The sequence below is a fragment of the Ochotona curzoniae genome, unplaced genomic scaffold (genome assembly GCF_017591425.1).
Source record: "Ochotona curzoniae isolate NIBS_2020 unplaced genomic scaffold, NIBS_Ocur_1.0 patch98, whole genome shotgun sequence".
Taxonomy (NCBI): domain Eukaryota; kingdom Metazoa; phylum Chordata; class Mammalia; order Lagomorpha; family Ochotonidae; genus Ochotona; species Ochotona curzoniae.
In genome coordinates, this window is record NW_024467081.1 from 1 (window position 1) to 16,984 (window position 16,984).

The following is a 16,984-nucleotide window of genomic DNA, read 5'->3' on the forward strand; positions in this document are numbered from 1 at the left end:
CTTGTGCTCTGATGTCCTGACAGGCTCAAGCAGTTTGATCCTGGATCACAGTGTCTCCATCTGCTTTGTACTTTCAGAGCGTCGCTCTCCTCCTCCCCCACCCCCAGATACCCTCCAAATATAGCCTCTGACAAAGGCTTTCACGTAGCAGCTTGCTTGACCTCAAGGAATAGGGATATCAGATGAAAAAGTGAATAGTACAGAAGAGAAATTATTATCAAGAATGATCTTGGGTCCAGTTGTCGTAGCCTAGTGGCTAAAGTTCTCACCTTGCACTTCTGGGATCACATATGGACACTGGTTCTAATTCTGGCTACTCCACTTCACTTCCAGCTCCCTACCTGTGGCCTGCACCCACGTGGGAGACCCAGAAGAAGCTCCTGGCTCCTGGCTTTGGATCAGCTCAGCTCCGGCCATTGCGGCTGCTTGGGAAGTGAACCAGCAGATGAACCTCTGCCTCTCCTTCTCTCTGCAAATCTGCCTTTCCCATAAAAATAAATAAATCTTAAAAAAAAAAGAAAGCTCACACAAGGATAAATTTTCAAGATAGCACTGTAATGGATAATCAGTGTTCAATTACACATTCTGAAGAGCCTTCTGAAATACAGTGGAGAACCAGCCACACACAGAACAAATGGTGTGAACATTTATCCATCAGCTTCCAGTCCCATTGGTCAAACCCACCAGGGGCTCACATGTAATCTGTAGTAATTCAGACATTGTAAACTAGTGGGAGTGGGAGCCAGCGCAGGACTGAGTGCTATCGGAGTGTCTGCAATTAAAGATGGAATTCGGAGTGGTACAAGAGGCGTCTGGTATACATGCCAGACGTCCTTAATTCCAAGTGTGCCCATTATTGTTCCATTTAAGAGTGGCCCTTTGTTCTCAAAAGTGTCACTTTACCAGTTTTCTTCCTCTCTTTCTCTCTCTCCCCCTCTGAGAAGCACATACAAAATGTCCCAGTAGAATTAACTTTCCACGGTTATTTTTCTTCCCTATTGTTTTTTTTTTCCTAATTTACTACTGATTTCTGCAGAAACGTTCTCAACAAAATGCACCGTAGTTTGAGGCAAATGAAGAATGGAACTACATAAATCTACTCCCACTAAGTCTTCAGTAAACGGAAGATTTTAATATGCTTAATGAACATCCCTCAAAAACAGTAAGAATATTGCCTACTGGGACAGAAAAATCACACCAACCAATACCAAGAACCATGAACTGTTAAAGTTCTAGAGGCTGGAGCCCGCCGCTATAACCTAGTGGCTAAAGTCCTCGCCTTGCATGTGCTGGGATCCCATATGGGTGCCGGTTTGTGTCCTGGCAGCCCTACTTCCCATCCAGCTCCTTGCTCGTGCCCTGGGAAAGTGGTGAAGGACAGTCCAAAGCCTTGGGACCCTGCACACACGTGGGAGACCTGAAAGAAGCTCCTGGCTTCTGGCTTCGGATCAGACATTGCTGTCACTTAGCAAGTGAATCAGGGGACTGACGATCTTCCTTCTGTCTCTCCTCCTCTTGGTATATCTGACTTTCCAATAAAAATAAATAAATCTTTAAAAACAAAAATGCCCTAGAAGCTAATGCTATATGAATATAAGCCATTATCAACTTTTTAAAATGTGGCCATTCATCGGTAGCAACAGGCACTCTTGTGACAATACACAAATATCACATTACCAGTACTGTTCTTGTTTTTATTTAAGAACCAAAAGAGATGTGTTTATGGAGTGTAAAATTATTTTAGATCACTGTGGTGAATCTGAATTGCAAACTACTTAACCAGTGAATGACAAAAGCTAACTACAAATGTAATTCTGAAAAATTAGATCATCAGTTATACAACACAACAGATCGAAGCAGAGCGTTTAAATGACTTGAGATACTACTCAGTCATTTCAGGGCAAAACTCAGATTCAGTATTTTTCTCAGTGGCTCCTCATCTTGAAGATGGATGGTCTCCCTAAAAAACTGACATTCAATGTAGGCTGATGTAATACAAAGTAAATACTTTAAAATTTGAATGAGAATCATGAATAGTGGCAACGTTGAGCACTTTCGATGACATGGAACAACAGTCAACCAATCATTTGTTAAAACTGTGGTTTTATGTTTCTCTTGTTCATTACAAGTGAGATTCCTGCCATCAGTAGTCATGGATGACGGAGAGAGCTTATCACTTTGGATGCTGGCATTCAATTAAATGATCTCAACCAGGATTAAGCCCTAAGCATGGCACTTTGTCAACAGCAAGAGCTCACTGGACGTTTGTGATATGATGATCACCAGATAAAAATAGATTTGGGGAAATCACATTTCACTTACACAGCACAAAACCTTCCTATTTGACCATTCCCCAAATTAAGCTGTAAGAAGGCCCTAAATGATTTGTAAGAAAAAACAAGATTGTTCATGTCTTCAAATTTCCACCAGCTAGCTCTGATTTTCAGCTTTAAACATGAATAAAAATATATCCAAAAGAGCATGTTCTTCCCTCCAAAGATCCAACTTGTCAATCCATCCTATTTTTATCTAATAATACATTGTGAAGAATAATTGACTTCCATACCTAAAGACAACAATATTTCTAAATCCACTAAGCTGTATGATGTGCTTTATTTAAATGTCCTATTCTGTGGAAGGAATTTGGTGGAGCACAGTCTGTTGGAATTACTTAGAAAAAGTCTTGGTCAAAGGGATCACCTTTTTTGCTAACTACTTTAGAAGATATTGAATGCTTTTTCTGAAAACACATAGAACTGAAACAGTAAAATACTTTTCGGTAAGACATGCATCCTTTTATTTCACCTTGTACTCATCTTCAGCTGCAGACCATTTAGAGCTAAAAGGGATGCAGAAGCTGGATCAAGCGGCACCAGTGGAGAAAAAGTGCAAGGGTCACAAAAAGCCATGATGATTCTTTGTAACACGGACAGAGAAAAAGGAAAGCAACGGCCTCAACAATGAACATCTGCTCTTTTAGTCGCAAGAAATCAACTGCAGAAAATACATGCACCCTGTAATAATAACGAACGACACAAAAACGAATTCACACCGCAAAAGTTGAACTGAACAAGCTTTTAATCAACTTAGGTCACTAGAGTAAGAACACCTTTTTCCAAGGTTTCTCACAACACCACATACTATCTATACCCTCACGGTTACCCCATCGTATTGTCTAATTCTAGAAGCTTTGATTTGGGGACATAGAATGGAAGATATTTTCTGATTCCATGGCGTACAAGAATAGAACATTCATCAGTGTGTGTCCTGTGACCAGGACTTCAGCTGTGTTCTCATTTGCATCTTGTGTCAGAAGCTAACTGCGTAGCCATCATATGCCAAATAAATCTTGCTAACAAGGAAACACAGCTTGTTTATTTAAAGGTAACTTCAGGATGTTCACAAGTTCTTTCTTTTTATTTATTCCTTTTAAAACAACCATGGAAAATTATAGCTACATGAAGCTAACAACACAGTATGTAAATTACAAATGTGACTTGGTGTAAAAATACAAGTGTGTTTATACAGAATATCATGAATACACGTACCGAAAGCAATTAGAAACATACAGACCAAAATGGTAACAATGGATTCTCAGGAATGGATATGAAGCAGTAATTATTTCTAATGCTTTTCAGCATTTCCTGAGTTCTTCATGGCTGCTACTGAGGCCCTCCAGAATCCAGCCTTGTGTTGACATGGCAACCGTGGAAAACTTCCAGTCCTGGTGAACTAAGCAATATCAGCTGCTTTGATGGGCTATGCCAGCTGTCAGAAGTCCGTAGGAACCACCTCCTTCTGGGACCTGTGCTGCTCATGAGATTCTCTGGCCTTGGCCCGTCTGAATTCTGACATCACCCACACAAGAATCAACCTTGAGAGGAGAGTTTCTTGGATTTGTTTTCAAGAAAAACAAGATACTGAGCTCCAGTACATGTGTCAAAGAATCCCTTGTATCTGTCATCAAAAATCAAGACTCCTTGGTAGTCAGACCTAGCCTCGCCATGGCATCACCTGAAGGGTTCAGGAGGGCTTCCCAGGCATCTAATTCAGGTTTTATTAAAGCAATTTCTTCAGCACCAGCTATTAAAATCACAAAGACCATGCATGGACACATACTTTATTGAAAGGTAAAGCTGCCTATACACATTTGGCACATTTTTTCAGGCCTGGATATCTCACCAGAAGGCAAAACACTGGATGCCACATATGCGGAAGCCTTTCACAATCCCATGATCCGGGTAGTCTCAACCACTGTCTTGTCCCTCATCTCTGCATCCAACCAGTCCCCAAGTCCTCGCAGTTTCTGCTCCCTCCTGACAACCTCCAGAACCCATCCTCCCACCATTTACTCCTCTAACTAGGTCCACATCACAGCCACCTCTCACCTATACTGGTTTTATTGATTCCAGACTTTAACCTTCCCAGTCCAACCCTCCCATGAGCTTAGACCTGATTATATCAAATCTCAAATTAATATCTTCCAATGATCCCAAATGCCCTCCAAATAAAGTTCTAATTCTTTGCATGACCTAGATCTTAAGAGCCTATCTCATCCTCCACACTGCACTTTCCCCCTAAAACCCCTAAAATTTCCCTTGAGGACCTAGACTCCCCACAGACATGCGCTCCATTGCTGTTTGCTTGAATAAATCCTACCATTCTTATAGCCTCGGGTGTGCAAACATTCAGGTGTGCTCGTCTCAGCAGAAATGTCCACGCCCTCCCCAGCAGGATCAGAAGCTCCTTTCTGTATGCCAAGGTGTTCCTGAGATGAAACTATTTTCTCCTCCCTCTACTAGTCCTTAGGCTCCTTCTGGTCAGGGACAGTATCTTGCTCCCCGATTCTCCAAATGCTTAATACCCTGCCAAACACGTAAGAGGTTCTGAACCAATACCGACTCAGTAAGAAGCAAGATCATGAAGCATTCCTGGCTGACTGGAGAGGCTCACCGACTGTCCTCACTCTCCCTGACACACATTTCCTCATGTAGAAAATCATTTCTTTCTCTTTTACTTCCATCCCTCTTATCTACGAAATGGGGTTTTTACATCCAAGTACTGCTTCCCTCCTTGCAGGTGTATTTTAGTCTGAGCAGTCATTAAGAAGCCTGAAACTGAACTCTACAGAGTGCTCTGAGACGTGAAATTTGAGAAATATTTCTAATGTTGTTGGCCTTCTTCCTTTCACTGCTAAGTAGCACTGGTTAATAAAAACCTCAGTTTCCTAAACTTTGAGACCAAAGTCAGTGATCTGCCCACCTTGAAGGTGATGAGATAGCCCAAGCGAGCACTCCTTCCACTCGCACTGTCCCTCTCCTGCAGCTACGAACTTGGAGAAGGCCGAGTTCCCCCCTAGAGAGAGGTTTGCTGTGTCTATTCATCCTCAGATGCTCTATCCTCAGCCCACAACAGCTTAGGCTTCTCAGCAATATCACTCTTGAACTTCAGACCGTAGGCTGCGACTCTCAGGTGAGAATCCACACTCCATGTTACCAGTTAGTGGTTACCGTCACTAATGTTCTTGATGCTTTTGGAGGAGAAAACGCAGGATCTATGCCCTATTACATGGAAGATTTGAGATGCTTTTACTTAATTTTTTTTTTCTTTTGGGCTTTTATGAGCAAACTAGATAGAACAAGGGAGCAGGTGGCTTATTCCGTTCTGCTTCTATTGCTATTTCCATGAGGAAACTTTGGTCTTCCTTTCTTCCTCCTTCCCTGTCTTCCTTCTTTCCTCTCTCTTTAACCCATATTCACACAACAGAAATGTCTATTAATTCCTAGGAAGTGAGATACATCTGTTACCACAAACAGGATATTCCCAATGCATTTAAACAACAGTGGCTTATGAAGTAAATACAGCTTTTTTTCTGCATACAGAAATTAAGCCTCGTGCTTCTGTTTCCAGCTACACTGACTGCCCAAGTTTATAATTACCAGAGTAACATAATTAAATGTCTTTCCTCTGTCCATTCGCAGTTTATCATTCTAATAGTTAGCTCAGAAAGAAGGTACATGACTATGCAATGGGGGCCAAATGTGAAGACAGAAGACTTCTATTAATTCAACGACATTATTTTATTCTCAAATTGTTTCCCATTTCTAAAAGTTTATATTCAGTCGTATGAACTAACTGATAATTAAGGAAGATATTTAGCTGAGCTTAAGTACAGTTAAAGTAACCCAGCAGCTTTCCTCTCCTTGTTCATCTTGGACTCCAATCCTCTCTCAACCATATTTATTCTACTCAGCATAGGGCAGTTTTCGGAAAGAAAATAGACTTGTGTAGCTTTGTGGTTCTCACCTAATTATCTCCCTTGCATTCTTCTCTCTGGGGTCGGCAACATTTCTCCAAGGATCAGTCCCCTGGGAACGTGGCCCTCTTTAGCAAATTCTCATGGTCAGAACCCTGTCTGTACCTACCTTGTATTACAGTTTCCTCGCTATCTTCTATCCGTTTTCCTTCCCTGTAAACATACCTTCAGACAGCCTGAAAAAGCTGCTTTCCTCAGCTGTAATCTTGCTCTTCAGACGCTCCTGTGGCCTGATCAATCACAAACCCTGATTGGCCAAAGGCTACAGAGCTAGAACCTTGATCCATGCTATGTCCAAAGACGGGTTTTTTGGGCAGCTGGCAGCAATGTTGATTATTTGTACCCACAGAAATTGCCATGCCCATGCATCATCTGACCCCGCTCTCAAGCTGTGGCTGTGATTCCTAATCAGATGTTTCCTCTGGACTTCCACAAGAAAAAGCCTCACTGTAGACACATGAGGGAAGCACTAGGGCATAGGATGTTCCATGTTCAGCTATGCTATTTTCACCTCTTAACATTTCATTCTTAAGTCTTGGCTTTTGAAGAAATAATGAAATGAAGAAGTAGATTTGATCAACCATGCTGGAGCCACTTTAATTGCATTCTACAATTTTGCTTTCAAAAATTTTCCCTACATTTTTGACTTACGCAGGAGACACAGGTAGCTTAAGAGAGCATTTCTAGAAAGCTACATTTGAAACAGTTTATGAGTTGAAGTTGAGGCTAAGGCACTGCTAAGGGAATCTGCTCCTCTGGGATGCTAATTAGCTCCAAATACTGCCTACAAATTATGCCAGCAAGCTACCAAAAGCAGCATCTTGCAGGAGAGAAAGAAACCAAAGAAGTTGAGAAGAAAAATGATGTAACCTTCTGGTTACAGGAAAGGCCATCGAGGGCAAGGGCGGATCCCAGGTTCTCCAACTCAGTCTGCTATTCCTTTTCTAGCAGCTTCCATCCTTTTTTTTTCTTTCCTTTGATTTTCTTTCCTCCACTACAGCAGGTGTGATTCAGGAGATAGCGCCTCCTTCAATGAAGGTCTGCTCTCCTCGTCTCTTTGCTGTTAAGAACACTTCACACGAGACCTACCCTCAACCCACATTTAGTTAAGACACAGTACTGCTCACAATAAGCACTATGTTGTAGAGCAGATCTCTAGAACTTACTCCACTTGTATAATTGAAACGTTACACCAACTGGCACCTCCCATTTCTCCCTCCTTCAGTGACCATGGGGACAGCTACGACTGGTAGAGTATTTCTATGAGTTTGGCTGTTTTAGCTACCTCTTGCAATTGGGGCTGTGCAGAATTTGTCCTTCTATAACTTTATTTCACTTAGCATATTATCCTCTAAGTTCATCTATGTCGCTACAATAACAAGATGCCTTTCTTTTGTGAGGCTGAATATGTTAGCATACAATACACCGTGTCTCTTTCTCTGCATGCTCAGACAGGTTTTTACAGAAACCTACTGTGACCTAAATAAGCTACTTTCCTTGAAGCAGCGAAATGCCTCTAAAAAGGCCACATACATTTATGCTTCGGCCTAAATTCACATACATGTCATCCTTACAGACCTCTGGAAAATGAAAACACACATTTTTATCAGTTATTTTATCATACTGCAGTTTGAAGGCCTCCACTGTTGGTCATGTTCTAGCTGACTCCACAGACTGAGCAGCCTGAGCTGTTGATGCCATCAGTATCATCCACGCATGAATGAATTAAAATGGACCATTATGCATCTCTAAAAACAGCCTGTCAATATCACACTCATTTAGCCCTAACGTGAGGAACACCTACAGCAAGGGGCTACTCTTACAAATGGAAAACATCACTTATGCAACACTAGGATGCTTCCACCCTTAAAATCACAACGAGTGATGAATGCTTGGATTCTCGATTCCATTTTTATAGTATGACCTGAAGCCTATTTACCCATCACTCACTTCTACCGGACTGTTCAGAGCTTTTTATTTCTGTTTGTCAATTTCACACATCTTCTAAGGGCTGGCTCTTGGCAAAAAGAGTAAAAAAAAAATCACCTGATTCAAAGTTCTTGTGAGCCATTCACCATTCAAAGATGGATTCTAGGAATGTTCCTCTTTTAGTTGCCTAGAGATGACACTTCAAAGATGGCTGAGATAGAGGAAGGAGGGACTCGCATTAGCAAGTGAAAAGTTATTAAGGCATCATTCATTGAACAAATGCAGAAACTCCTATTAAATATTCCTTGACCAAGCAGCCTCAACCTTGGAGTCTTGAATATAAAGAACTGTGACATGTCACTATTCCCCTCAAAGTCTGGGGAGCACTGGAGATGGGGTGCGTAGGCAAACTTTGAGTACAAATCATGTTGATTCTCTCCAGGTAGAACCTGGAGTGATTGTTTGATTTCTCAGCTTTAGTTCCATTTAGTCAGATGGAAGAAGCAACACATTGAAAGTGATGCAATTTGCCTTGAACAGAGTAGAACAGGCCCAGAGAAATTGAGCAAGTTATCCACTGTGACAATATAATTAATAACTATTATTCTTCCTTGGAAATGAGCCGAGTCTGTACCCCCTAATTCAACCCACTGTGGTTCCAAAATTCCCAGATTCGGCAAGGATATTTAAATGCCCTATTTTAATTACATCAGAGAATGACATTTCAAAGGAAATGAGACATGATCTAATGTGGTGGAGTCCATCATCCCAATACTGGGACGGATACCTTGAGACAAACTGATTTTCCACAAACTTTGCTGAGGGCCAGGGCTCTGGCCACCATGCCTGCTTCTGCTACAGAATGTCTAGTTTCCCACTAAAGTCAGATAAGGAGAAACAGTGAGCTGATCCTGCCATGGCCAAGGCCATAGACATGGAAAGCAACACTCTGAATTCACAGCGATGGTCACGGAAACTCAGATCAATAGCAAAGACAAATGTGCCAGGAACTTGCCTGCCCTCACTTTCTTCTTCATGTCTTCCTTATTTTTTCCCTTGGCAAAGCCAGAGCACACACACAAAAATAAGATAAATATGTTAAGACTCTGTTGACAGGTACTTTGAACTCCATCACATAGGAAAATGAACAGTCCATTCAATGTATTGTTTCTGGTGCATTTTTTTTTCTTCTTGCCAACTTTAAGAATAAAACAGAAGATGAAAAACCATAAACCAGAAGACTAAAGTACCATAATGCACAATGCATACAAATCTAGCATACCCTCAGTGTATTGAGAGATCTTTTTTTTATGCAAATGCAGTGTGTACCACGGCCTCCAAGTCTGGTTTCAGGTGGGGCTGGATTGGATCATGAGAGGTTATACATTGTTAAGATTTCTATTTCAAAGTCAAGCATGCCCTGGTGGCAACAATCATTAAACTTAACGAAGGTAATCCAAGCCAAGGCAAACAACACTGTGGAAAAATACAAAATATTTACTCTACCTAATGTAGCTACTCCTACTGGACAATAAGTATGCTGCATAATTATGAACTGCAGCCCATGGCTGTGCAAAGCTCACTACAGAATGAACCAAACTCTGCGTGTGTAGTTAGGATCCAGCATGACTTTCCTGCTCAGTATAAGACAAATCCACGACCCAGCAGACACGGGACTCACGGCCTGACAGCTGCGGTGTGGGAGGATGGTGTTTTTCCCTTTTCCCTTTTCGCCTCAAAATACAAACAAAATAATCACATCATTGAATATCACAATTAAACCCCAGTCTAACTTAAAATTCATCTTCAGAGCTGTCGGCTAAGAGCATCACTCGGTCTTGCATGCTGTTGAATTCTCTCTGCTAAGAGAAAAACAAATAACAAAGCGTTAAACTCTTGCTGCTACAGAACAATGCTGAGACACTGTTCCACTGTAAAAGACACTAACAAAGCAGGGCCAGGCAGCAGCTGCTGCAGCTGTTCCACACCGCCAGGCACCTCAACACTGTGCACACACCATTAACCCCCACGTGCTTTATTAAGCAAATTAGATGAGTCCAGAGTGTTCAGAAACTGATGAGCTTTTCTAGTCCTGGTTCCGTACCTTTCTTTTATGCCTTTTGAAGCCATTTCTCCTTCGGCGATTCATAACCTTAATGCTGTAGAGTGCTCCCAAGATGAACAAGGCTCCAGCTATCCCCACGCCTACGGGCACCAGCATCCCAGACATGTAACCAGCCTGCATGGAAAAGGCAACACCATCAGACCACGGCCCGCGGCTCCCCATTTCTCCTGGATGGCAGCAGGTACACAGTCAGTTCTAATTCCGCCATTGGCCTTGCTAGCGAATAAAAATCACATCGAGAATAAGGTCACTTTTTAGGGAGAAGGTAATGGGTGAGAGGTAGCACTGTATATTGGGTATCTCAAGTCTCACAAGTAAATGTTGAAATAGATCAAGCAGACCTAATGCACCTGCAGTCATCTGCTCACGTGCATCCATCAATATCTATTTTGGGTGATAGTAATATAAATTGTATTAAAAATGAGTGAAGTAAGCTTCTGAGCATGCTAGGACTATTAGAGTGCTACACAGTGAAAACAGCTTGAGACTGAGTGTCCTTTGCACTTGCATAATTTAGAGGATAAAAGGAGGGCCCTGACCATGATGGCTCACTCTCTCTCTCTCTCTTTTTCTCTACCCCCACTCCCTTCCCCTCTACTTCTTGATTTACATTAAGAAAAAGAAAAAGAGACAAGAGACTTGTAGGGAAGCAAAGTGCCTACAAAGGACAGAGCCGGAAGAGTATTAGATGCTGGGGCAAAGGGGAGAAGACCAGTGCAAGGACACAGCAGGCACAAAAACACCAGACGGGATAACTTCTGAGCACAGCAGAATTTGTCCAGTGGATAAGACTGAAGTTTGGGTTTGGAAAAGGATTCTGAGTGTCTCCCACCCAAAAGAAAGGAAGTGGCAGATAAGGGCACAAAGACCCCATCAACAACAGAGGTGCCTCCCCAAGAGCAGAGATCTCAAACCCACGTGTGGCCCCCGCTGTCCCCAAGTTGTCATCTGGATACCTTGATCCTGACAGCAGCCTGACCCCTACATAACCCAGGGGGTAAGCAAGTTACTCAGGCCCACTGAAGACTTAGGACAAGGCCACACTACCAAGTATCCTCCCCACACCCTAGCCAGTAAAACACCTATGGACTGGAGGGTATGTGCTAGCCTAGAGCACTTTCAGAGGGGAACACAAACATAGACTTGCCTTCCTAGAAGCGCACCCAGACAAAATACACAAGCAATTAAAAGTCACAATTCATAGACAGGCATCGGGGATGGGAGGGACCATGAGTCTGTTCAAATGCTTCCAACAGAGCTCAAGGTTCTCTAGAAAGTGCTAAAGTGTGTGGGCTGACATGCCTTCCTGACACGCAGAGAAGCAGTTCTCGGGAGAGGGAGGCCCTGCCAGAGCTATAGCAGGTCCATCCCTGGCTGTGCCTCCCAAAGCTTAGGTTAAGGCAAATGATGGAATGTGAGAACAACAACATCATTCATCAGCATCCTAAGTGCTTTTCCCCAAGAAACAAAACCCAGTCATTTATCAACAAATTAATATGCTTTGCAAAAGCCCAAACTTTTTCTAAATGCCTTCCAGATCAGCTAAAGGCTTACAAAAACACTGTAATTTTCCATGTGGGAAAACAATGGACAACAGTAAGGTTTCAGTGCTTTTGCTGGCAATGTGAACAAGAAAAAAAAAATCACTGTTCTCAGTGCTTGGAAATACGCACTTGTGAAAACAGGATCAACTTTAAGACAAGTCAGGTGGGCTTTTCTGAGTTGGACCTTCAGGCACATCTGAGCCTGTGGGAGATGAGGCTCACCCCTGGGGTGGCCCTGCCTTCACAAAGTAGTTTGTTCCCACGTGAATCGCAAGGAAATTCAACACTATTTCCACATTTCTTTATTGACACATTAACACTTCTTATTTCTGGAGTTCCAAATCATGTAGATTTAACCAGCAAAAAGAAATTCGGTTATCTCTTTTTGTTGTTGTTGTTCCCTCATTTGGGGACAGAGGAGCAACATCTGTCTTGCATTGAAATCACAGATTACAAGATGGGAACAAAGTAATCCCACCATCTTGGACTGTAATGTAACCATTCCATTCTCAAAACTGACAAAGGGGAAACGAGCTCTTCCTTTACAGAGCTCCTTGGTTTCTCCAGAAACAAAATAAATAAATAAGTAGGCCTGCACAGAATTTTTAACTTGCAAATCCTGCTAGCACCGTTTTTTTTTTTTAATATAAAATTTTATTTTGACATTCTTTACATAGTTAATTAGGGTAAGAAGGTTCAAGGGCTACATGAAAGTGGATAATACTAGTATTTTTCCATATTGTTACCTTCATGTTTAAAGGGGGGTATTAAGGGAGAAGGCCCACCCAATTTCCCACCCTCCCCAGGTCCCAGATGTAGGGCATGCTCTGAGGTTCTTGCTCAGGTGGTTTTGATATTGCAATTGTTATGAATCGCTGCCAGTCTTGCCACTCCAAGCACTATGAGGGCTTTGAAAAATCCACTGATTGACATAGTCCATCATAGCTTAGATGGTTGGTTGACCTGTTCTGTCTTCTCTCTTTTCTTCGTTAGGGTTCTGAGTCCAACATTTAGATTAGGAAGATCTCCAAAGAAACTTCTTGTATGTGCTAACAAGTACAGGGCCAGGCACCGTCCATCGCTCCAATCAGCTGGTGGTTGCAATTGCTGGGTTGGTTCTGTTTTCACTCCCGACTTCCACTGGAACCAATGGGTGTTGCAGTCCAGCCTAGTTCTGCCCAGCACATACTTGGTCCTCACATAAACCAGCGGGAGCTGCAGCCTAGGTTGGAGCGACCCACAATAACCCCCACCAGGCCCACCCCCTACCCTGGTTTGCCAGTAAGTGTAGCAGTAATCCAGTCTGTCCCACACCCCATTCCACCCCAGCCGCTATCTTAGTTTTATGTCCTCCTGTGGAAGTGGTAACCCAAGAGGGATGAGCCCACTATTTCCCTCCCAGGCCTCTCCCACTCCCAGATTCCAGCTGATGCTGCGTCTAAGCCCAAACAACCCTCGCCCACTTTAATTTTGTTTGCACCAGTAGGAATAATCCACCCAGCCCGGCTTTTCCCTGATCTAGTTTGTGTGAGGCGCACAGGTGTGGTAGCTCTGCCTAGTCTGGTCTGCCCCCATCCCAGCCCATGCTCTCCTGCGGAAGTAGCTGTCCTGCAAAGGAACCCTCCCTTATTCCCCTGCTGGCTCTGCCCACTTCCTTTCTTGTTCTCAGGCTGGTAGGGCGCTGCGGTCCCTTCCAGTACAGGCAACCTCACCTCGGCATTCCATAATGTGCACTAGTCTTTGTTGCGACCGACCCTAGGTCGACCCACACTGGTGCCTGGATTTGCCAGTGGATGACGTGGACAGATTCAGCCTGGTCTTGCCCCCACGTCAGCCAATTGTATGCCAGTGGGTAGCTTTCCATGGCCTTTTCTGGGCTGTTTCCTATCATGTTTCTTGCGTTTACCTGCCGGGTCTGTGTCCTGCCAGAGGAGTTGCCCAGGCTCCTCCATCAGAACCTCTCCCAATGCCAGGTTTCATGCTTACCAGTGGGTCCATGAGCCAACCCTACTCAGTCCACCTCCAGGAATAAGGAACTGTGGCTTTTCCTGACTGGCCTTCCACCCAATCTGGTTCTTGCTGTTGGATGTTCCAGCCCAGCCATGGTTTGTCCATACCCACATATGGCTCACACATGGCTCAGTAGGGGTTTGAGACCTAGCCTAGTCCATCCCACATCTGCCCTGGTCCTCCAGAACACCAGGGGGAGTCGGGGTCCAGCGTGGTTTGGTGCATCCAGTCCCAGTCCACACTTGTGCCAAGGGAGACTACAACTGTTTCCAGATCAGAACGCAGCCCCCATTCCAGGCCATGTGCCTCTTGGTGGGAACCTCAACCCAGCTAGGGTTGTCCCCTTAGCTCCCCAACCGGGCCTGTTCCCAGCCATAGATCACTTGCCTGCCAATGGATGCTCTGACTCAGCTTGGCACAGCTCCTCACCTGTCCCGACCTCTGCCTTAGACACTGTGGCTTAGCATCCCTGGCTCCCACAGACCAGCAGGTACAAGAGCCTAGCTCGGCATGACCTTTGCTCCCTCCTGGTTTCTAGTTTTACTTGTGGGCTAAGGTTTGCTCAGTTCTGCCTAATCTACTCTGTTCCATTACCAGTTGACACATTGGCCAACTGTTGGAGCTACTTTTGCAGGACAAGCCCCAAGCCCTAGCTTCTGCATGACTGGTATTTGGTGCTCAGAATTATTAGTGATTAAAAGTTTTGCTAAGGAAGAGTTACTGCCTGTTTCAGGTCCAAGAAGCACAATGGGTTCAACCTGGAGCTAATTAAGCAGCAACTCAAAGAACCAAATCCCCAGAGCTCCCCGGCCGGGCAGCCAGCAGGCAGAGCCTGGCACCAAATGGCGCACTGGCCGCCCGGGGACAGCTCAGCACATGGCGGCTGTGCCCATGGCGGCTGTCCGGGATCCAGGCATGAGACGCCCCGTCCTGAGACCCACCAGCTGCCAGGAGGCTGCTGGAGGTTTAAATAACCCAGGCCCAAGGTCGCCCCCCCCCCTCCAAATCCCATTCACCGCCCCATGAGGGCGGCGGGTGGGTCCCGGGCCTGCCCAGTCCCGGAGGCCTTCCCCTCGGTCTACTCACCCCGAAGGAAGCGGCCCCTGGAACCCAGCAGGCCCGGGGACAGCTCAGCACATGGCGGCTGTGCCCATGGCGGCTGTCCGGGATCCAGGCATGAGACGCCCCGTCCTGAGACCCACCACCGTTTTTTTAAGTCCAAATTGTGGAATGTGCACATGCCTCCAAAAGTGACACTCCGAACAGGACACATTTCTAGCAATGTCTTATCCCAACCCAAAATGCACTGCCTGGATTTAATCATAAAGAAATATCCAACAAGTAGAAAGTGGAGAATATTCTTTTAAAAAAGAAAGACTGCATTCTTTTAAAATGTCAGTGTCTGGAAGGCAAAAGGTAGCTATAAAAATGTTCCAGACAAAAGGAGACTAGAGAAACATGACAATTAAATGTGTTACATAATGCTAGACTGGATCCTGTACTAGAGAAGGAAAAATCGCTTTCGTGGTTTAGGACTATTGAAGCAATCTGAAACATAGATGCCACCCTACCTAAAAGAGCTACACTAACGTTAAACGTATTCAAGCTACTGAATATGTTAAGATTCGTTAACAAAACACTACTGTTCTTTGAAAGTGTATGCTGAACTATTTGGGGATAACCAGACCAAGAACATGCAACTTATCCTCAAATGGATCAGAAGAAAAGAGAGACTATTTTAACAAATGATAAAGCCAAATGGGATCCAGCATTACCAGTGGACAGAATGGGTAAAGATGGCAGTTATTTCCAAACGAAGGTCACATTCTTTAAATACATTTTAAATTGAAATATAACTAGATATACTTGTTTGAGAGTTTTTGTCTCAAGTTTATGAGAGGCATCTTTTTTGGCAGGATAATACATGATAATCATGATTTATTCTGTTGTGTTACAATGTACTAACTATAGCCTGTTAGATTGAGACAGTGCATTTGTGCTTTCCATGTACAATGATGGTTCTCCAACTGGAGAAAGCGCTGTACTAATTACCATGTGTTTGTTGTGACCCTGACAATCTAATGTACTAATAAATCCCTTAGAATTAAAAAATACAAAATACAATGTATAACACTGTCAACACACAGTTTCCAAAAAAAATTTTTTTTTGTTAAGATGTTAAACATAGATCACTGGATTCCATCTGCATTTGTAACCCTGTGTTCAGGCTACATATTGAACACTGCTGCCCTGAGTAATGGTCTGGTTCATTTGTCCTCTGGATGTTCTCTTAAAGCTAGAGAAAAAAAAAACTGAGAGAGAGAAACAAAATGGAGGAATAGGGTTAGGACACAGTTAAACAGACAATCATTAGCCAGGGTGAGGCAGAAAGGGAGTTAACCAAGGAAATAGGAGAGGACAGGCCAATGGCAGAGGGATAGCTGGAGACCCATGGACACTGGGAAGCAGCAAAGACAGCAGAGTGGGGTTGCAATGACCAAACATTCCAGGGTGGTCAGCAATCAGAGCTCCACAGTGGCCAGGTGGGAAGCGGAGTTCACCGGGAGGTCAGGAGGTGAACCTAGGCATCGAATTGCCCATCCTGGTGATCTGCTTGATTTACCAATGAGCAAAAACAGAGTGGCAGAGCCCAAGCAGGCAGGTGCAGGCACAGGGTAGACTTCCAGAGCATATCAGGCACCATTTTGTGTACTGAGGAAAAGGCTGTGGGGCTGGAGGGACAACAGCAAGCTGCACATGCACTAAGCCGGGAGCAGGTACATATCCATTTCAGCACATCGCACTGTTCCCACAAGGAAAATGGTACCGACTTGGCATCCCACAGGTTCCACCCAGAAAGGTCCAGGTGGCCCCCAGACCTAACATCCAGCAGGCGCAGACCTCCACCAGTGCCACACTGGGCATCATTTTGTGTACTTAGGAGGAACAACAGTGAGCTCCACATGCACTAACCTGGGAGAGAATTCACTTCTGGCTCAACACATTGCACTGGTCTCACAGTAATAGTACCAACTTGGCATCCTACAGGTTCCACTCAAA

At 44.0% G+C, this 16,984-nt stretch overlaps 1 protein-coding gene across 1 annotated transcript in view; it reads right to left on the bottom strand.

Annotated features, from left to right (window-relative positions):
* Positions 1 to 10,038: 10,038 nt before the first annotated feature.
* Positions 10,039 to 16,984, bottom strand: part of LOC121168293 (armadillo-like helical domain-containing protein 4) — a 117,128-nt gene continuing 110,182 nt past the window's right edge. The window contains exons 7-8 of the mRNA XM_040998235.1: positions 10,350 to 10,484; positions 10,039 to 10,107 (exon numbers count right to left, since the gene is read on the bottom strand). Of these exons, the coding sequence (XP_040854169.1) occupies positions 10,039 to 10,107; positions 10,350 to 10,484 (204 nt within the window). The remainder of the gene's footprint in view (positions 10,108 to 10,349; positions 10,485 to 16,984) is intronic.